We start from the raw sequence: 23,099 nt of genomic DNA, 5'->3' as shown, positions 1-23,099 counted from the left end.
AAAAAAAAAATCCAGCAAAATTGAATAAACCCGACCAAGAGAGCTTGGCCCGATTATACATATGATAGACCCTGGCCAAGCTACCTGACCCTGGCCGCCCTATTTACATCTCTAGATATTACTGATTTTCCATATTAACTTGTGGAGTTAATTTGCAACAGCACTCATGTGCGATGGTGGAAAGGAGATTCTTCTATCTATGAGTTCCTTAAAACCAAAATAATAGCTCAAACAAATCAATAGGGTACAATGTTCCATTTTGTTTGCCAAATATTGCAACATGCACATTCAAGATTACACCAACTCCACCCAGGAAAAATACAGGCGATGACTAGCTGAGATTCATCAGTTAGGTCTACAACCTTGACCCTGCTCAGCAAGTCATTTAGCAACCCAACAGATAATTGGCTATTGCGGTTTTGATATTAACTTCAGTTCAGCTGCTTTCTGGAGAGGCTTGGGATTTCTCAATTAGAAACTCAATTTTCTGGTAATCAATAAAAAACAAATTCAGGGCTGAGGTACAAGAAATAAATGGACAAATGTAAGAATCTATTATTTTAAAAAATATGAACTGAATTCATAATCAGAAACACGGGTGACTTATTATACCCTTTTTAAAACAACTGTAGACTGAATTTAGAAATTCATAGTTAGAACTTGGTTGAGGGTGTTTGATAAAAAGACTCAAAATCACAAGTTCTGTTTTAAAGTAGAATCTAAGATGAACACAGCTCCCTTATTAGCAACAAAGAAAGTCCTCATTTTTTTTTCTTTTTTCAAACAAAATTATCATTTGAGAGACTTCCATATCAACTCCACTCAAGTGCTATGGAAAGCAACAGTGGATCATTTTGTTCACATGCGAGCTCTAGTTACCTATGAAGGAAGTGAAAGATACACACCTTTACTGATTTGGTAACTTCTTCAAGTTTATTAAGTAGTAAATCACCAGGAATTATGCTTTTGCGATCTGCTGGAGTGTGGCGCGGTGAACCTGTTATCTGCATGTCATAGTCATAATGTGACCTGAATGTTAAACAAAATCTATTAACTAATAATAAGAACATCACTAACAGGGAGTACGAAAAATCATTCCACAAAACTCTACTGTCCAATATTTGTCTAAAAGAACAGAGTTAATCAAGAAGTTTAAAGCATCAAAATAGACAGGTATGACCTAGGCTACCTCAATGGCTTCTTGATTAGGTGGCGCAGTTGGGAGCAAGACTGCCCAGTTAAGTATATAGTAAAGATACACTTTAAAAGAGCAGTTGTTGCATCCCAGACCTATCTCTAGAGTAGTAGAATGCTGAGAACAATTGCATGAAACAGAGCTTATTTTTTATAGGTTGCGTAAACCATTGATTCATGCACTTAGAGCAAGTTTCTATGAGTGTGGAAAAGTGTCTCAAATTATTATTTCATACATATTTCTTATAGTAAAGAAAATTGCAACAGATATTTCATTTATTGATATTAGAAAAAATTTACCTATAGAAAAAAAAAAGGAAGGTATTAGAAATATCTCTATAAACATTATAGGTGATGAGGGTAAAAAGTGATGTGATTGAGAAAAGTCTATAAAATACCTAGTAGGTAGAGATAAGAAGAAGAGTGGGAAACATTTGGTAGAGTAGGACTTGATCTTGAAAAATGGAATTTGTTTTAGAGCTGAGGAATTGTATTCGTATTCTCTTCCCTCTATAATTTGTTTATAGGAATTGGTTATCTCTCATTGTAAATGTAGGCATTATTGAGTAAACCATGTTAGAACCTTGTGTACCTTTATCTGAATTTATTTTATCTTTATGCAATTATACAATTTATAAGTTCAAACCTTCCATTGACACAACAAGTTAGTATTAGAGCTTTGTTAAGATTTTAGACAAGCAAGGAGAATATCCAAGGTTGAAGATTGCGAAAGTACAATTTGAAAGCAAAGATGGTAAATAACTATTTGGAAGATACAATAGGATTACAAAAGAAATTTTTGTAAATGGTAGAGCTAGTTATTCTATCATCAGCATGTGATGCATAGGCATATACTTTGTTATCCAAAATAAATATAGATTCATGTAATTTAAAATGATGAAGTGTTTGAAATGTGACTCTACAAAGATCTACCAAACAAGGAGCTTTTGTGGCACATGATGAAGTTGTGGCGTGGAGCAAAAATTCCAAAGATCTAGTGCTATGAACTTAGAATTAGAGAGAACGAGATACACCTTTTTTCTCCACTTTTATGATATTTTAGAGAAAAAGAATTTGAAGTCTCCCTAATTGAGCCCTTCTCCAGGTTTGTTATGGTGATTTGGAAACACAAACCAATCATCTATGAAGAAATTGTGAGTGTGTGTTTCAGTGTGTGCATGAATCATGAATGAAGCTTCAAGGGGTGGAAGAAGTTGGTTTGTTGTGGAGTCTAATTCCTTCGAGCTTTTGGTTGAGGATGTGGGAGGGAAGTTGAGAGGGTGAATTTTGGGAGAGATGCAGAGGTGTAGACCCTCCATTTTGTCCATTTAGCACATGTCTTTAAGTTCACTTTCAGTGCTTCACAGTAGTTCCTTGGTAGCCCATTGTTATTCATACTACTTACCTTTTTTTTAGCCACCTTAGAGACTTTAGTTGAGAGATTTGTCTGACCTCTTATTGTGACCTTGGCCGCCTTTCGAGTTTAAATTAGGCTTTGTTTAGGTGCATTTTGGGTTAGATTCCATTTAGTTCCCTCTAGGTCACTTAGGCACTTTTAGACTCACTTTTTTATATGACTTGCATGATTGCATGGCTTGCATGACTTGTGTGGCTTGTATGGCTTTCTTTGTTATTTTTATTTTATTTTATTATATTATAAGTTTTCTAACTCATATTTCTTGGCTTTTTTTGGCATGAGGAAACGGGCTGCCATCTATTTGGAAGGAGAACTTCTCTTTTAGAAAGTAGTTCACAGTCTTTGGAGGCAAAAGAGGATATTCATGGGATTTTTTAGAGGATTCTCTATGCATGAAAATGAATAGACATGATTTCTTTTCATTTTCATGCATAGAGAATCCTCTAAAAAATCCCATGAATATCCTCTTTTGCCTCCAAAGACTTTCTAAATTCTCGCTGCTGCTCCTGGTTGCAAGAAATGAAATGAAGGGAGGAGGCAGATGTTGGTTTGCAGTGGATTCAAAATCTTTTGAAATCTCTGTAGAGGTGATTGGGGAGAGATGTAGGGGAATCATTGTGGAAAGGAGTAGAGGCTTTACTTCGTGGGTCAGGTTTGGAAGTCTCAGCTTGTGCTGCTTGCTGGAAGGGGTGGAGGCTTGCTGTAGGGGTCTTGTTGTGCAGGGTCTGGTCAAAAGGTGGGAAGATGGAGGAAGGAGGTTTAAATTGGAAAGTCGAGCAAATGAGGCAGGTAGGTTTTTATTGTGTTCCGTGGTTGACCTGGAATCAAAGAGATATTGTTTAGTGTTTCCAGAAGGAAAAGGAATTTTGGGAGGATGGGTCCTGCTGGCTGAAAAGCTTCGCTCTCTGGGGGTTATGTCTCGGGTTGAGTCTAGGGGAAATGTTACTTCTTATGGGACAGGGAATACAGTAGGGGAATCTGAAGGAAAAGCCCAAAAATCCTATGTCGATGTGGTGAATTCAAGAGTGAAAAAGGCAGGGGAAACACTATGGTTACAGTTGGGAGAGAAAGACATCTCAAGTGAGAGGAAGTTAATGGACCGATGTCTGGTTGGCAGATGGGGACATAACTCACTGTTGGATTCAGATATGCATGCTCTTGAAAGTTGGGGGAGAACCTGTTGGAATATTAAAGGAGGACTGAAGTTCGCAAGGCTAGGGGGCCCTCTCTTGCTGATCGAGTTTGAGAATAAAGATGAGGCAGACAAGGTGCTTTTAAGAGGAAACAGATGGTTCAAGGAATCGTCTTTGCATTTGGACAGGTGGGACCCAAAAGTGGGGTGTTCTCAAAATGGCGAAAGAGCCGAGAATGTTTGGGTAAGAGTCATGGGATTGCCGTTGCACCTTTGGAGTCAGGAAGCCTTCAGAAAGATAGGAGACTGTTGCGGGGGATTAGCTGAAGTGGATGCAAATACTGCAAATCTTAAGGAACTAAGGTGGGCCAGAATTTTAGTGAGATATGCAGGTGTAGAATGGCCGAGTACCATGCAAGTAGTAGTGGGATCTTTTTGTTATGCTCTCCAGCTATGGTGGGAGGTGAAACCAGGCTTGTCGGAAGTGGTTCCGGCCATTAGAAAAGATAAGGGCAAGGAGCGGGAGGTTAGGGATGACGGAGAAGGAGTTACACGCGCTGGATTCATAAGGGTGGGAGAAAAGTTGTATGGGGAACCTGCAAAAGTGGCTGAGAAGTACAACGCAGAAGAAGGCAGCTGCAGCACGAAAGCTCAGCCCTCTGGTACTGTGCAGGGAGCAGCATCAGAAGCTGACGGGTCAAAAGGAGATCGATCTTCAGCTGGGGGGAAGAGTTTGCACTCTGGGCCTGGAGATTTTATGCCACTGGGCCGGCAAGATGAATCGGGCTGGGAAAGAGAGCCCGCTGAGGAGGGCCAAGGGATTAAAAAATCAGAGGTAATGGGCCGGCCCAATTTGAAGCTTTTTAAAGGCCAGATGGGGGAGGGAATACCCATTATGGAGAATGCAAAAGGGGTTAGGGCTCCCGATGGGCGTCGCAGTGGTGGCGGAGAGCAGGAGGAGGATTTGCTTGGGCTCAAGCTAGGATCGCCTCGTCCGGTCGTCAATTCCTCAGAAATCACTGACGAGGCGTTATTGGAGGAGGCCTCCAGGTATTCCGATCAAACTTCTTCTCCTTTCTCATCTTGGGGGAAACGGGATATCTCTCTCTTTTCTACTCCTTCTGGGTGGGACGGGAAAGGTGTCGTCATGGCAAGGGCTTCCGACCGGGGAACAGCTTCAGATGACGAAGGGGGTGCAGTCATGGACCCGCTACAGATGATTTTGGCGGACGGAAGGGAGGCTGAGGTTTCGGACATGGTGGGTAGAGAGGCTGGGAATACCGAGGAATTATCAGTGGGGGTTTTGGGAAGAGACAAGGAGGAGAGGGGCAAAGAGGGGGATTTGTGTTGGCAGTCTAGTAGCCTGGCTAAATTTAGCCGTTATCTAGGAATGCCAACGGAGGGATTTGAAGGGGAAATATTGTTCTTGCTCAAGAGAATGAAAGAGAGGAAGATTCAAAAAGGCAATTTGGATGGCACAAAGAGGAGAAAATTAGAGACGTCAAAATTCGAAAGAGAATTGAGAAAATTGGAATGGACTGTGAACTATATTGGAGGTGGAGGAGGAGGTGAAGGAGGGGGAAGCACGAGTAGGTCTAAATGAAGCTCCGAATGCTCACCTGGAATGTAAGAGGGGCTAATAATTGCGACAAAAGGAAGGTGATCAAAGCTCTGATTAGGAAAAATAGGGTGGACTTGGTTTGCCTACAGGAAACCAAGATTCAGGAAATGTCCACGGGCATTGTTCGGAGCTTAGGAGTGGGTAGGTTCATTGAATGGGGAGCTATAGACTCAAGGGGTGCAGCCGGAGGAATAGTGGTGATATGGGACAACAGGATGCTGGAGTTGGTTGACATGCAAAAAGGATTGTTCTCTATTTCGTGCACTTTTAAGAGCTGCGAGGATGGTTTTATATGGACGTTTACTGGGGTTTACGGGCCAACTTTAAGGAGGGAGAGGGAGAGTTTTTGGGAAGAGCTGGGGGCCATTAAGGGGCTTTGGAATGGGCCGTGGTGCGTTGCAGGGGACTTTAATGCCATCCTGAGTCCGGAAGAGTGCAACAGAGGAGGGAGATTGAACTCAATTATGAGAAGGTTCGCAGAAGTGAAAGAAGAGCTGGAGTTAAAGGACCTGGCCATGGTGGGGGGCCCTTTTACATGGACTGGAGGAGCGGGTAATCAGTCTTTTTCAAGGTTGGATCGTTTTCTGGTTAATGAGGAGTGGGATAGCCATTTTGGAGATGCGAAGCAGTTTCTCCTTCCAAGACCCGTGTCCGATCACTTCCCGATTCTTATGGATGGTGGGGGTATGAGAAGAGGCCCTATCCCGTTTAGATTCGAGAATATGTGGTTGAAAGCAGAAGGTGTAAAGGAGCTTTTGAAGCAATGGTGGGAGGAAGGCAGATTCAGTGGATCTGTAAGTTTTATCTTGGCTGAAAAATTAAAATTTATGAAGGCTAAGCTGAAGGAGTGGAACAGAAATAGTTTTGGAAGGGTTGAATATAGAAAGAATACGGCTCTGGAGCAGATGGAGTATTGGGATGCAAAGGAGAAAACCAGCAGGCTGTCATTGGAAGAGCTGGAAGCTAGAAACGAAGCGAAAGAAGAGTATAAAAAATGGGTATTACTTGAAGAAATCACGTGGAGGCAAAAATCCAGGGAAGTGTGGCTGAAAGAGGGAGATAGAAATACCGGTTTTTTCCACAAAATGGCCAACGCACATAGGAGGAGGAATAATGTGGACAGAATTAAGATTAATGGAGCGTGGCTCACGAAGGAAAATGATATTAGGGAAGGGATCGCCAATGCTTTTAAGACGTTGTTGTCTAATCCGGGGGAATGGAGACCTTCTGTTTCTGGGCTGCAGTTTGAGATGTTAGAGCCTTTGGACGTCAGTGCATTGGAGTCTCCTTTTATGGAAGAGGAGGTGCTTGATGCACTAGAAGGCTGTAATGGGGATAAAGCCCCGGGGCCAGATGGATTCTCTATGGCCTTTTGGATTTTTGCTTGGGATTTCGTGAAGGCTGATGTGATGAGCTTCTTTAAGGAGTTTCACGAAAATGGCAAATTTGTTAAAAGCCTAAATGCAACATTTATGGTTTTAATTCCAAAAAAGGCAGGGGCTGAAGCTTTAGGGGATTATAGGCCTATAAGCTTGGTGGGAAGCTTGTACAAGTGGCTAGCCAAGGTATTAGCCAATAGGCTAAAAAATGTGGTTGGAAAGGTGGTCTCAAAAGCTCAAGGGGCGTTTGTGGAAGGTAGACAAATCCTAGATGCAGTGTTGATAGCCAATGAAGCCATTGATTCGACCCTTAAGAATAATGAGAGCGGCATCTTGTGCAAATTGGACATAAAGAAGGCGTATGATAAAGTGGATTGGAACTTTATTCTCACAATCATGAAGAAAATGGGCTTTAGGGAGAAATGGATTAGGTGGATTCGGTGGTGTATATCCACTGCAAGCTTCTCAGTGATGATCAATGGAACCCCTACGGGCTATTTTCAAAGCTCCAGGGGTTTGAGGCAGGGTGATCCCCTTTCCCCCTACCTCTTTGTCATTGCTATGGAGGTCTTTAGTGTTTTCATTAAAAGGGCAGTAGAGGGAGATTTTTTATCTGGTTGTAGGGTAAAAGGTCGGAGCGAAGAAGGGGTCCTTATTTCCCACTTGCTGTTTGCTGATGATACACTGGTGTTTTGTAAACCTTCTCAAGATCAGTTGACTTACCTCAGTTGGCTTCTCATGTGGTTTGAGGCTGTTTCTGGATTGAGGATAAATTTGGAAAAAAGTGAATTAATTCCAGTAGGGAGGGTGGAGAGTATGGATGATCTTGCTGAGGAGTTTGGATGTAGTATGGGTAGTCTTCCAACTACCTATTTGGGGATGCCCCTGGGTGCTCCTTTTAAGTCAGTCACAGTTTGGGATGGAGTGGAAGAGCGCTTCAGAAGAAGGTTAACTATGTGGAAGAGACAATATTTGTCCAAGGGAGGAAGGGCGACTCTCATTCGTAGTACTTTATCGAATTTACCCATCTATTTAATGTCATTGTTGTGTTTACCAAGCTCCGTTAGACGAAGATTAGAGAAAATCCAAAGGGATTTCCTATGGGGTGGGGGCAACCTGGAACATAAGCCCCATTTAGTAAGATGGGAGTTGGTGTGTTTAAGCAAGGTGAAAGGAGGCTTGGGGGTCAAAAGCCTTTCCCTCCTTAACAAGACTCTTCTTGCTAAGTGGAATTGGCGCTTCGCAAATGAGAGAGAGGCTTTGTGGAATCAAGTGATTAGAGGGAAGTATGGAGAAGCTAGAGGGGGATGGTGCTCGCGGGAAGTGAGAGAGGCTCATGGTTTGGGTTTGTGGAAAGGAATCAGGGCGGATTGGAAGTTGGTGAGTGATAGGATGGCTTTCATAGTTGGTAATGGAAGAAGGGTGAGCTTCTGGAGGGATAGATGGTGTGGGGAGTCTCCTCTGTGTATGACCTTCCCCTCTCTTTTTGCTGTGACGGTTGAGAAGGAAGCGAGGGTGGCAGATATATGGGATCCTTTGGCTGAGGGGGGTTGGGGGGGTTGGAACCCCTGTTTTTTAAGAGCGTTTAATGACTAGGAGGTTGAGGAGGCAGAAAGATTTATGGAGAGGATTCAGAGTAAAAGAGTTATTGAGGATGTGGAGGATATGGTATCGTGGACTGAAACCAAGAGCGGTAAATTCTCAGTCAAGTCTCTTTATATAGCTCTTGAAGCGGGTGGTTCAGCTTTGTTTCCTTCAAGCTTTATTTGGAATGCGAATGTGCAGCCCAAGATTAGTTTCTTTGCATGGGAGGCCACGTGAGGCAAAGCTTTAACATTGGATCTAGTCCAGAAAAGAGGATGGGCCTTGGCGAACAGATGTTTTATGTGTCTTGAGAAAGAGGAGACCATAAACCACCTCCTTCTTCATTGTTCCAGGACGAGGGCTTTATGGGATCTTCTCTTTGCCTTATTTGGGGTGTCTTGGGTATTGCCCTTTTCAGTTAGAGAGACCCTTCTGAGTTGGAATGGTTTCTTCATGGGCAAAGACCGCAAGAAGGTGTGGAGAGCTGCTCCTCTTCATATTTTTTGGACGGTTTGGAAGGAGAGGAATCGTTTGGCCTTCAAGGATGAGTCGGTGTCAATTCAGAGATTGAAACAATCCTTTATTCTTACTTTATGGGCTGAGGCTAAGTTGTTCATAGACGATTGCCCTCTAACTATAGTTAACTTTATTGATTGGTTGGGCTCTAAGTAGGCTTGTGGCTATAGGTTTTTTGTCTTTTGGCCTTTGATGGCGGGTGTATAGGTTTTGTATACTTAGAGTCGCTATTTTAGCGTCTCTTTCCCCCTCTTTTTAATGAAATTCATTTACTTATCAAAAAAAAAAAAAAAAAAATAGAATTCATGCCTTAAAAGAGGAACAACTGTCCATTAGAGGATGCAGCAGCCACAATTGGGGAGATTTTCCAACAGGCAATATAGAAAAGGTGATCATGCAGCCACATATGGAAGGATGAGGCCACTTTCCAAACACTGGACACACCAAAAAAAAGGAATAGATCTCCACGCATTCTCTGGGGGGATCACACACTGCTAATGGGAGTCTTTTTCTCATATTTTTAAGAAAGGAAACAAGGTGCACAAAAGGAAGATTAGGGATGCGCAGGCGAGGATGAAGGGAGAACCAGCAGATTTCGAAAGAAAAAGGCGCATTCCATAAAACAACCACCATTGGAAAGTGACAACCCACCACTTAAAATCGACAACATACATTCACCATTGAGAGGAGCACGCACATTGAGGGCAAGAGAGGGTGACTGCATCATTAATTCTCTAAGGAACAGCCACAAATTCTCTTCAAAGTGGGCTGCCACTTTCCATCACACTTGGAGCACACGCGCTGTCAGTCCACCAAGGAGAGATCCACGCTGCTGGTCTACAGGGGAAGAAACCAGCTGTTCACAAAGATCCATGCACAGCACGTAGGGGGCATCCGCTTGCACTACACATATAGAGATGGAAATCTCCATATACTAGCTGCCATTCATAGGAGAAATTGAAGCCACACTGCAGTCACACCATAAATCTTCTGAAGCAACCACCATTTAAAAGGATTCACATAGGCTGCCACCAAAAAGTTTCCATTGATAGACTGCGAGAGAGGATTTCCGGGGGAACGGTGATGCAAAGAGGGAGAGACGAGAGGAAACCAGGAGAATTTTATTATTGTTTTCATGAGAGAAGTAGAGACATATATCTCTATGGGGGGCATGGTGAAGACACATAGGAGTGAGATGATAAGAGTGAGAGCAAGAGACTTTTGGAGAGGGGACGGGTGCACAGTTTGGGGTATGAGAGTGAGATGATCATATTTATGGAGGGGGAGTCAGTGCATGGTTCAAGGGGGAAGAAGGCAAAAGGGAAGAGATAAGAGAACCAGAGGAGCACCTTGAGGAATGGCTATTGTAGATATCGTATTCCTATTCATCATCACCTCGTTCTTCATTCATTGCTTGTGGTTTCTGGTATGTTATTAGTTGCTTATGCATAGGTGTTATTCGTTGCTTACGTACGGATATCATAGTACGTATGGTGATTGTTGAATCTGGAGATTTTATCTGTGGTAATCCTGATCTATCCACCTCATTTGTTTGAGTATTTAAGCTGCAACCCTTTGTTCTCTGTTTTTGGGTTTTTATTTCTTTAAGCTCATTTATAAAAACATGATTTGGAGCTTTCGAAAACTAGGCTATTATTCTCTATTGCTTTCATGCATTTTCTTAATGTTTCTTCCTCGATTGTTCTTGCCGTATTTTCTGCTGTGATTTATGCCTTTCTTGTATGTGTTTCTACCCCCATTATGTTTTCAAATGCCACAATGGATATGTACAGTCTTCCACATGCAAATCAAGGACCCATAACCAATGCTCAACTTGCCTCTGAAGAATCTGGAAAGAGAAAATCCAGAAAGATAAGCATCCATGGCTTCTTCTCATTAGCAACTGCAAACCCATCAATAGATATGGGATTCGGAGCCAATCTGGGAATTTTTAGTGTCATCTTATGAATACTTTATTTCCATTGTGAATTGGAACTGTGCTTTGGTCTTGAGGATTGTGGTTTCTTTAGTGTTTGGGTTGACTGCAGTTTGGTTTACCTTGGGTTTGCGTGGATCCATCTGATTCGCTCCCGTCATTGATCAAAAATGGGAAACCTATGGTCAGGATTCTGATTTTGGGTGGAAGCAAAATGCTGAATCTGTGAGGAAGTTATGCATTGAGACTATTGATCAGTCTTCCATTGAAGGTAAAGAGAGTGTTCTGGTTTGCCGATATCTGGCTGCATCGTTGAGAAACAGCCTACCGCATCAAGAAAAAGGAGAGTAGCACACAAATCAGGCCGGAGCAGACATTTAGAATCAGATTTTTGGAGGGGATTTTTGGGGAAAAAGAACCAGAATTTTTCAAGAAGGGCAAGGGAACACAGCCGCACCATGGGGATTGACTTTTCTATCACGCAGAAGGAGAGAAAAGGAATAGCATGCACAGTTCACTTTAAGGAGGACTCCCTACAGCACGCACGGATTGAGGGACAGCCTGCACTCCCATGGGGACCACGCACTAACAGCAACCACATGGTGAAAAAAAACCAAACACACACAGCCATACGCATCATTAATATCAAAGTGGCAGTCACACAGGTCAAAAGATCACACAGCCGGCATCATCTTGGAGAAGACGACCATCATGCCGCCACAGGTCAGTGGTACATACCAGAATTTGAGGAAGGAGGAGCAGCCACCTTTTCTCCATTGATCATCAGCCCGCACCACCAGTAAGAGCAGGATAACACCTTGGTTTGTGTATTGAAGGTACATCCCATCTCACCTATTTTCGAGAATTCTATGGACACGTATGCTATTGATGACTTTATCCATACTTGATGTGATTCTTAGGTACTTAGATGTATGCTTGATTTGCTTGGATAAAACAAATGTTGTGTGTTATATTTCTATACTAACTTTAATGTTTTATGATAGCGCTTGAGAAGCAGTTCAGGTACACACTTTCACTCTCTTTTATGATCATGATTGGATTTTCTGGCTTGGTATGTTAATTCTGAAATCACTTTAGTCTACCTAGGTACTCTCAATTAATTAATTAATTACTACATTCCCCTCAACTTAGTCATTAGATACCTCTTTAGAGCTTAGAGGGGTGCTACCTCTTAGAGGTACCTTCCCAATAGGTAACCTGATCCCCGAACTAAGACTCGGGTTTTTCAAGACTTGCTTTTCCAAAACTATGGAATCACTTCTTTAAAATTTTTTTTCTTATTTTATTTTCCCTTTTAAAATAAAATAAAATAAATGACGACTCCAACTTTTCCAAAACTAATTTTTCACCAATAAAAATGAATCTTGCCGATTGAGTGGGAATGCACATGAAAAATGCGGGTCCACAAGACCGTTGTTTGGTGGGGTGGTAGGGCAATTTTTCTGTTCCTTTTCCTGATTTGGAGTTTGTGAGGAAGTGGGTGAATCACCATTGGCGCTTAAAGGGAAGACTAAGAACTGCTGTTTTGGGAAGAGGGCTATTGTTGTTTGAGTCTTTGAGTGAGGCTGAGTGGGTCCTTGCCAGAGGCAAAAGGAGGATTAAGGAGAATTTCTTGCATTTGGAAAGATGGAATCTCGAGGTGGCATGTATCCGTAAGGGAGCTCATGCTAAAGAGGCCTAGGTGAGGGTGGTGCGTCTCCCACTTCATCTATGGAGTTGTGAGGTGTTCAAAAAAATTGGCGATGGTTGTGGATGAACAAACAAAATTTTTTACTGACTTGCAATGGGCCAAAATTTTGGTGAAGATAGTGGGAAGGGACTTACCCAATTCTATTCAGGTTATAGTGGGGTTGGGGCGTTTCTCTGTTCAGCTGTGGTGGGAAATTCCACCTTGGTTTGTGCAGGTGCTATTGTCAAGAGGGAGCTGCATGAACAGAGTCACAGTGGCCAGGGAAGAAGATGAGAGAAGCCCACATGCTGCCTTCAGTAGAAGCCCAAAAGGCTGAGGAGCAGTTTGAGGTACAAGTCATGTCACCCTCTGAAGGAAAGTCAAAGAGAGTTGCAGCCTTTACTGCAGCAGAATCAGGGCCATTTGATGGTGGGTCTGAGGAGGGTGATGGGGTAGGGAACCTAGAGTGCAGAGGTAAAGTCATAGGGGGTAATGTGTCTAGTCCTAAATGCTTGGGTGGGTATAGAAGTGGGTTGGGCGGTGTTAGAAGCGGGTCGGTGGGTATATATATATTGAAGGATACAATGCATTTCGGATATATTAAAGAATATAAAAGAAATGTTTATATATATATAAAAGTATTTTTTATTTAAAAATGTTAATAATTTTATTTATAAATTTATAATTTTCTTGTATTTAATTGCTATAATTAAATTTAACTTATTTACAATAAATTGATTTTAATTAATTTATAATAATAATATATATACACACACACACACACACTAATAAATTTTATTTTATAAACTAATATATATGATACATCTTATGAAAGACCAACATAGCTTTACTGGCAAGTGACTTTAGTTTCATACAAAATACTAGGGTTCAAGTCCTGGTGGCGTACTTTGGGTTTATAATTTTTCTAATCTTTGTGGGAGTGAATCCCTCATCGGAAATGAGGAGCAAAATGAAGCTCTATTTAAGAAGGGATGCTCCCATTGCATGCACTTTTGAGGCATGGATTGGGCTGCAGAAAAGATGCATGCCTTTTAAAGGCTTGGACGGATTGGGTTGCAGCAAGTTGGGCTAGATGCTTTTGAGGCCCATTTCAATTTCAAAATTTTAAATGAAAGGGAAGCTGATGTGGCAGCTGATGTGGCACCGATTTATCGGCAATATCGCAGAAAAATCAGTAAATTGTCAAAATATCGCCGAAATATCAAGTCTGGCCAATTCGGTTGTGTCAAGCCTGGCCAATTCGCGATATATAGTGACATTTTCGTCCCTGGTTGCAACTTAGGGAAATGAGGCTCATGGTAGAGAGGAGTATTTTAGGCGGTGTTTTTTGTCTATTCTCCACTGTTTTTCATCCAAAAAGGGGAAAAAAAAAAAAAAAAAACCAGAGACTGTCGTCAGATATTTTTTTTCTGGCCATACTTGTTGCTGCCCATTGCTTCCTTTCGTATTGCAGTATTGTTTCAACCCTATTTAACATTTTTTTTTGCTGATCCTTTTTTCTCTTCTGTTGAGGAGAATTACAACGACCCTATTTTTCCCCTGTCTTGCTTTTATAAACAAGGCAGAACCTTCAAAACCCATCACCACAAACCCTCAAACTCCTTCACATAATGATAATCTTACCCTTCAAATCTCCACTATGAAATTAAAAAACTTTATGGAGTGGTCTCAATCAGCCAAAATCTCTTTGACGGGAAAAGGGAAATTTAAGTATAATCCTAAATACGCTTAGGTTTATGATCGTGTGTTGGGAAAGGAACCTTTCTCTGATCTGGATGAAGCATTCATGCTTGTAAGAGGTGAAGAAAGTCATAGGGAGTTAATGGGAAAAATATGAGGATTCAAGCCTAACTATAGAAACTTCTGCCCTCAAAATCAGCGATACTAAAAAGGTTCTTGCTGCTGGACAGTCTCGGAGTTTGAGGAGAAATGATCAACGAGACAACCAGAGTGACAATAAGTGGTGTGACTTCTGTAAAAAGTCACGCCACACTAGAGAAACTTGTTAGCAACTTCATGGAAAACCTAAGAATGTGCCAAATCAAAAAGGGCAAAATGGAAGTGCTACCTGTGCCTTTAATGTTGGACCTGTTGAACAGAAAATTGTGAACAATGGAGAAGAAGAGGCCAAACCTTTCAAAAATGCTCTCAATGTCATTCCAGGTAATAAAGTCTCATGGACCATTGATTCAGGGGCTTCTAACCATATGACCAGATGTTCTAATTTATTTACTTCATATTTTCCATGTTTTGGGAATCAAAAATTACAAATTGTTGATGGTACATTATCATCAATTGTTGGAAAAGGGTCTATACCTATTTCAAAAAACTTGATCTTAAATTTCGTTCTTCATGCTCCTAATTTGTCTTGTAATTTGTTTTCAATCAGTAATTTACTAAAGATAGTCATTGTGTTGTTAAATTCTCATCTCATTGTTGTGAATTCCAAGATTTGGATTCAGGGAGGTCAATTGGCAGTGCCAGAGAAATGAATGGGTTGTACTACTTTGAGGATGAAAATCTCTCAAAAAGGCAAGCTCAAGTGGCAAATCAGCCTTCAACTGAAGAAATTATGTTATGGCATTTTAGATTAGGGCCTCCTAGGCTCTCTTATTTGCAACGTTTGTTTCCAAAGTTGTTCAAAAATAAACAAGTCTCCAAACTTTAGGGTGAATTTTGTGAACTTTCCAAACATCAAAGGGCTTAATTCCTACCACAACCATGTAAAAAATCTGTTCCTTTGTCCTTGTGCACAGTGATATATGGGGACCCTTGAAAGTGAACAACATTACACAAACACGACGGTTTATCACTTTCATTGATAATCACACACATTTGTGTTGGGTATATTTGTTAAAAAGGAAAAATTCAAGGTTGAGAAAGTGTTCAAAAACTTCGATGAGATGATCCAAAACCAATTTGGAACAAAAATAAAGCGTTACAGACTGATAATGAGAAATAATACTATTCCTCAATCTTTGGTACATACCTTTCAGTAAATGGTATTGTTCATCACTCTTCTTGTATCAAAACACCCCAATAAAATGGAGTGACAGAAAGAAAGAATAGACACCTTCTTGAAGTAGCCCAGTCATTCATATTCACAAATTATGGCCCAAAACAATTATGAGGTGAGGCCATTTTAACTACTTCTTATCTCATAAATAGGATGCCTTCTCGGGTCCTTGATTTTGCCACACCTCTATCTACTTTCACTCAATTTTACCCTACCACAAAATAATTCACTTCTCTTCCTCCAAGAATCTTTGGCTGCATAACATTCGTTCATGACCATGATCCTCATCGTAGCAAGCCTGACCCTAAATCCATTAAATGTCCCTTCCTAGGATGCTCACCAACCCAGATAGGGTACAAGTGTTATGATCTTCTCACCAAAAAAATGTTTGCCAGTCTCAATGTCACCTTTTTTGAAAACCAATCATATTATGCCCACACTCACCATCAAGGGGAGAATTCTAGTGAAGCCTTGTTTTGGGAAACCATTCCTTTACCTGTCTCATCATTTGAGAGCATGCCTTCCATTCCTGTTCAATCACTTGTTTGTTCTCCTATCCCTTCTTCACCTTCCTCACCTATGTCATCTCCCCTGTCTAAAATGCCAACGCAACAACTAAGGGAAGAAGATTTACCACAACCAAAGCTTCATGTTTACTCTAGGAGAACTAATCTAAGGAGGATAGAACCATCAGTGCACTGCCAAGAACCCGAACTGATATCCATTGATCTGGAAAGCATAGGTAATTCTTATTCCTCTCCTTCTGTTGATGATCTTGATTTGCCTATTGCTCTTAGAAAATGAACCCAGTCTTGTACACTTCATCCAAATTCAAATTTCGTGTCCTATCATCGTCTCACATTCCTATAAAGTTTTTTTGTCTAATATGTTCAGTGTAGTTGTTCCAAAGATAGTGCAGGAAGCTCTCATTATTCCTGAGTGGAACGATGCAATCATGGAGGAAATTAGGGTGATTGAAAAAATGGAAGGTGAAGCTACCGAAAGGAAAGTCTCATGTTGGATGCAAATGGATTTTTTTGATGAAGCACAAACAAAATGGGACTGTTGATCAATTCAAGGCAAGATTGATGGCAAAGGGATACACCCAGACATATGGAATTGACTATTAGAAGATGTTTGCACCAGTTGTGAAGATGAATACTATGAGAGTTTTACTGTCTCTTGCTGGAAATTTAATTTGGCCTCTCCACCAACTTGATATTAAAAATGATTTTCTGAATAGTGAACTTGAAGAAGAAGTCTATATGCAGTTACTACCTGGCTTTGAAGAAAATTATGGTAGAGAAAAGGTGTGCAGGTTAGGACGATCATTGTATGGATTAAAAAAATCTCCTAGGGCTTGGTTTGATCATTTTTCAAGGTCGACTAAGGAAGCAAGGCATCTACAAAGTCAGTTAAATCACACCATGTTTTTCAAATTTCCCAAGGAAGGTAAAACAACCATCTTAATAGTACATGTTAATGACATAATTTTGACAGGAGATGATGTGTATGAAATTGATCACCTGAAAAAGGAACTTGCAAAGGAATTTGAGATGAAGGATTTGGGTCTTCTAAGATATTTCTTGGGTATGGAAGTGGTGCATTCAAAAATGGGTATTGTAGTCACACAGAAACTATGCACTTGACTTGTTGAAGGAAATAGGAATGCTAGGCTGCAAGCCTATTGAAGTTCCAATTGACCCAAACCATAAAATTGGGGTCACCAAAGGTGGTAAAAGTGTCGATAAGGAGCGCTACCAGAGACTTGTGGGAAAGTTGATTTATTTGTCACATACCAGATTGGATATAGCCTTCTTCTTTGTTAGTGTGGTTAGTCAATTCATGCATGCACCTAAGGGGGAGCATTTAGAAGTTGTGTACAAAATCCTAAAATACCTCAAGAAAACTCTAGGTAGGGGTTTATTATTCAAAAAGGATGAACAGATTCGAATTGACGCATTTACAGTCAAATTAGGCAGAATTGAGAAAACTACTTAAAGAATTAAGAATCAAGATTGAGGGACCAATGAAGCTCTACTGTAATAATGAGGCAGCCATAAATATAGCTAACAATCCAATGCAACATAATAGAACCAAACATGTTGAGATAGATAGACAATTTATGAAAGAAAAGCTAGAGAGTGGATTAATGTGCATGCCTTTCATGTCAACTAATGAACAACTAGCAGATATCTTCACCAAAGGTCTATCCAAGCAGGCATTCAAGCTACTAGTCAACAAGCTAGGTCTCATTGATATTATCAAACCAACTTGAGGGGAAGCGTAGAAAAACAACTCGGATTATTCTCTGACTTTCAGAAATTAAGGCCAAGATTTTTTCCTAATTTGAACATAATATTTTTGGGCAGTGAAGGATAGGATAAAAATGAGGAAAATAAAGATTATTCTTTAATGCATCACCATGTGTATTACAACTGATTTCTAGGAGTTCCAGTTGTACATATTTTTTTTTTCTATATATTTTGTATCTATTCACATAGGAATGTGTTAGAAAAAGTCTTCCTCAATAGAATATTTTATTCCGGTTTCTCCATTTACGGGTTCAAAGCTTCTTCTTGTGATAAAGAAATTATCTAAAAAAAAGAAGAAAGGGAGTGATAAAACCCCATTTACTTCATGATACTAAAACTAACTGAATATAACCAGAAAACAAACATATGAATGACAGATTGGACGTTTCTATGACAATGGGCTTGAAACCAAACCAAACAGAGAAGTGAGGGGTGGTTCCAGTCACAAGGCTTTATAATTACCTTCAAACTTTTTGATGGTGATCTAAGTAGAACAGCTGGTCCCTCTGTCAAAGATGTCATACGAACCATACTTTCCCCTTCACCAGTGAGAGCAGGAGGTTTCCAACTTGTACCCACTTCCTGTAGAACCTTTGCAGCTTCTGTTATGATGACCTACAATACATTAATAAGGAAAATATTCATTTAAATTTTCATTTGCCGATCATCTCCTCATAGCAATGCTAAAATATAAAGCAGTAAATCAGAGGATTGCAAATGCCGTGAATTCCATTGTTGTCCACAACATCATAAGAAAAATGACCACAAATACACAGATTAAGTAATAATTTACCTTCCTCAAAAGTCCAGGGTTAGAGACTCCCTGAACTAGTAGTTCATCCACAGGTGCAGCTTTTCCATGTGCTATGCTTTCGATTCTAAGTGTATGGATGCCATAAACCGATTGCAAGCAACCTATAAACACCACAAATAAAAATTTCATTAATCTATCTAACTGAAGTAATTGTTTGTGAATGATGAACTTGTATGGCTTCAAGAATATAAAATAAAATTTAAATTTTGTGTGATTAAGAAAATCTCGAGCCTTTACAAACTGAGAGAACAAGCAACCTTTTACTCTTTTATGATTAAATAGTATTAATCAACCTAAAAGGTAAAATCAGTCAAGGGATACCAAAGCTGCAGTAGAAAGAAGAAACTTTCAAAACCCATGAAACAAGAGGTAAAATTACCAAAATGTGCATCTTATTATGCCTCATTGAACAAGCGACTAACCAATTCTCTTTTCTTTTCTTTGAATTGCTTTCCTTAGTAGTCTGAGATTGATCTTTTTTTTTTTTTTTAATAGGTAAGTAGTATGAGATTGTTTAGCAAGCTAAAAAAAGGAAAATGCATGGAAAATTTATGATAACTTGTTAATAAGTTTTCTTCACTTTCCTTCAAAATCTAAAAGCGAACCTACAGTAGCTTCACAATTATGAGGAGTTGTCTTTCCCTTCAGGCTATATTCCAAACTTTATGAGTAAATCATATTTGATATGCCTAATTATAAGTAAGCTAAGCATAAATGATTGACCTGTAAAATCTGATCAACTAGCCTTTATCAGGAAAGCATTCCAATCATGACTAAATGTGGTTTAGGCTATAGAGAATTGGGAAATAAATGTCATGCAAGTACATTCACACTATATTTAGTGCATAGAAGAATGACAGAACTTGGTACACAGGTACATTGATCAATAAAAAAAAGTTAAAAAAGCAAGACATCTTATAAGTCTTGATTGAGTACCTTGTTCAATGATAATATCAATCACCAGAGACAGAGGTACCTGCTTCTCTACTGTCACATCTCCCCAAAATGGAATATATGAAGGTCTTGATACCTGTGGGAAAAGGGTGAAATAAGGAATTAGCTCTTTACCACATTTTCCTTTGATCAGAAACAAACAATTCATTTTGCAAAAAATAAATGTGCGGTACAAAAGGTGTATGAACTACTCGCAGAGAGCAACACAGTTACAAAAATAAGACAATGTAGAAGAAAGGAAAAACTGAGAAGATGATAATTATTTAAAAATAATCATGCAAACCTTGTAGACTATTTGAGTAGGTGTAACATGTAATTTACGAGATGAAATATCTTTCTGAAGCACATATCTCTTGAAGGGAAGGTACAGCAACATAATGATTCCTACTCCCCAAGCTAAAACAAGAAGCAATGAAATAGACATCCATATAATGGTATCATACTGCAGATTATTTTCTGCAAGTTCATCAAAGGAGGCTGTGTATAGTATCTGCTCAGAAGTATCTGCTTCTTCGTCTTCATCTACCTCAGATTCAGGATCTGAAAGCAGTGGATCCTTTGATGAACCAAGTCCAGGTAAACCTTCTGTACAGCTCATTGGTTTTTGTCAAGCTCAAGACTGTAATAAATTAAATTAAACATCAGTAGAAAGCCTAATTTTTTAAAAGACAACAGAAGAAATTGAATTTGTGCATAGCTAATCAATGCAGTAGATATTGAAGTTTAGTCCACAGTAGTTCATCCTCCCAGAATCCCAGTAAACGAACCTGCACTTGCGTATTGCTTTGACCCAAAAAAAAAAGTTTCACTAAGGATTCAATTTCAACGAAGCTCGTTTTGGTTGCTTAAAAAATTGTGGGAAGAAGGTCTAAGAACTTTGAGTCTTAAAATTCTTCACATATGGGATTTGGGAAAATCTATTTTGAAATTTTGATTTCTGAGAGAATCTGAATTTCAAAGATCGCTCTGTTACTGAGAAAAAAAGGCAATCGGAATTTTAAGCCTTGGGTTTCAAATTAAGGCCTCATAAGATGTGACTATATATTGGGGGATTAAGGTTGAGCTGAGTTGAGTAGAATTGGACAGATTTTTTATTACGTGCTATCTAAGAAAACTTGCTCAGAACTTCAACTTCGTTTCTTTTTCTAGATTTTTCTCCCAGACCAAACATAAGGGACACGATAACCTTAAAAAAGAACAGCTATTATGAACAATTTCTTAGTAAAAAATTAAGGAAATTGAAAAAAAAAAAAAAAAAAACATAGTTCCTCGAGAAACTCAAGTGATTCTAATTCCTACATTGATATAATCCACATTAGTATCAGTTCCAAAATGCAATTCCAAACACTAACTTCATTTGGTTGCTGAGAAACCAAAAGAAATGAACAAGAAAACATAGACCTTCCCTTTTCCCTTATTCCCATTCCCGATCAAACGGATGATCAGCTCAACTATGAAGCCTCCAACAATTCCCTAACTGAGTTACCTCAAATTTTCAATTTCCTTCATCAGAAAGGAAAAAACTTCTAACTTATTTTCCTCGCTTCTCTCCGTAGAAGCCATTTTTTCCCAAAAGTCGAATGAATTGATCACGTCACAAAACAACGCCAAAAGAACAAGAAAACAAAAAACTTCAAATTCAATTTTCCTTCTATTTTCTGCTTACTTTCTCGGCAACCAAACAGAGGCGAAGCGTTCCACAATGGAATGGATTAGATACATAACTAAGTTACCATCAAAAGAAGAGGAAAATGCGTTGATTTTCACCTGAAATATCTTCTGAATCAGCCAGTAAATGGATTTATTTGGGAAGCTTATGAACTCATTAGGGCTTTGATGTGAAATACAGAGGCTTCGTGGAAAGAAGTTGAATCACCAAACTACCATTCTCCGCTTTGTTGTCCAACCGCTGACTCATGTGTACTGACTCGTGTCTTGTACTAGATATTTTTGACACCATACTTTATTAAAAAGGCTGCTAATCCATAAATTAGTAAATTACTCGATTTAGTCCCTTTAAAAAATTAATAAAAAGCTTGTGTAACAAACATGTAAACAAATTGAAGAAAAAAAAAATAATAATATATATATATATATATATATATATATATATATATATATATATATATATGTATTTAATTAGAGGCGATGACAAATGAGACAGTTTAATGAGACCGAATAACCCAATATATTTTCGATGCGGTACATGCATAAAATCTATGTTAAAAGAAAAAAAAAATTGCAAGATAATTTTGTTAATAATCATTAAATAATAATTGTTAACTCACTTTGATTAAAATTATTTATATTTCAATTTTAAACTAATTATATTTCTGACACAAGTTTTTAATTTGTCACATGCTTTCACTTTCAAAAAATAATAATAATTTGCATTGATTTGATTATACTTTTAAAATTATTTGGTAAATCAAGTTTTGATCATAATAATGATAATAATTTTGTGAGATAAACTTTAACTATATAATTTTAATTAATTTTCTAAAATTCATAACGAGATTTATAAATTTCCTAGTGAGGGGAGGAGCATGGTTGTTTGAATAACCTAACAAATAGTTTAATACTTAACATTATTAGATATTAAAGTTTTATTTAGAATTAAATAAAAAAAGAAAAAAGACACCGCCTAAGTTTTTTTAAAAATTTTCAAGTATTCTATAAGTATTTTGAGAAATATTTAAAAATAAGGAGAATAATTTGACAACAAACAAAACTTGAATTTAATTATGATTTTCAATAAATATTTATTATAATTGTTTATTTAGTTATGAGGTAGAGTGATCTATAAAATAAATTAAAATGATAAAAAAGACTTATCATTTAGGACTGTGATAAGAAATAGTAAAAAATAATTTAATCCTATTTATTTAATGATTATGTCAATATAATTTGATACCAACAAGATACATCATGTATCATAAGTTAATATCCTATTTAATAAATAGGTTAAGTTTTATAAACTATTAATATCATTCTAAACCATTAACAATATTCTCAGGGTATGTTAAAATTCAAATATAAAAAATAATGTTATCAATTTATTAACAAGGAATGTATTATGTACTAATTAATTATTGCTAATGAGTTATGATACATATTGTGACTTAATAGTTGAAGGTTTTTAAATTGTTTTATTAAATATACCTAACATCATTAATCATATTAAGTGGATATTTGGTAAAACTTAATATTTATTATTTAATAATTTAAATTAATTTTAAGTTAAATTTATTATTAAGTAGTTGACTCAAAATTATTATTTATTTACTTTAAGTATTAAGGTTATTTGATAAAGTTAATTTAAATTTTATTATAAATCATCAAATTAACATATTTACTCTCATTAATATTTTTATTTTTATTAATCTTAAAAAATAAATTTATTTTTAAATATTCATATTTTAAGTATTGTACAAACATGATGTAACCATCTTAATATTTATTATAAAATATGAGTTGTGAATATGAAGTTATAGTTGTAATATATATTTT

At 38.3% G+C, this 23,099-nt stretch overlaps 1 protein-coding gene across 2 annotated transcripts; it reads right to left on the bottom strand.

Moving 5' to 3' along the window:
• LOC117932367 lies at window positions 1–21,493 on the bottom strand. Of its 2 annotated transcripts, none has more exons than XM_034853598.1 (7): window positions 21,357–21,493; window positions 19,873–20,208; window positions 19,572–19,665; window positions 18,615–18,736; window positions 18,284–18,436; window positions 906–1,004; window positions 1–487 (listed from the first exon to the last, which is right to left on the bottom strand). In XM_034853598.1, exons 2-7 carry the CDS (start codon window positions 20,185–20,187, stop codon window positions 437–439), a joined length of 834 nt encoding a protein of 277 aa, XP_034709489.1. In that variant the 5' UTR covers window positions 20,188–20,208; window positions 21,357–21,493; the 3' UTR covers window positions 1–436. The 2 variants fall into 2 exon arrangements, with proteins under 2 accessions (XP_034709489.1, XP_034709490.1); XM_034853599.1 differs by lacking the exon at window positions 21,357–21,493 and adding an exon at window positions 21,256–21,350.
• Window positions 21,494–23,099: the final 1,606 nt, after the last annotated feature.

The sequence above is a fragment of the Vitis riparia genome, chromosome 15 (genome assembly GCF_004353265.1).
Source record: "Vitis riparia cultivar Riparia Gloire de Montpellier isolate 1030 chromosome 15, EGFV_Vit.rip_1.0, whole genome shotgun sequence".
NCBI classification, from domain to species: Eukaryota; Viridiplantae; Streptophyta; class Magnoliopsida; order Vitales; family Vitaceae; genus Vitis; species Vitis riparia.
Note: the sequence above shows the minus strand (reverse complement) of the source record. Positions and strands in the feature narration are given on the sequence as shown.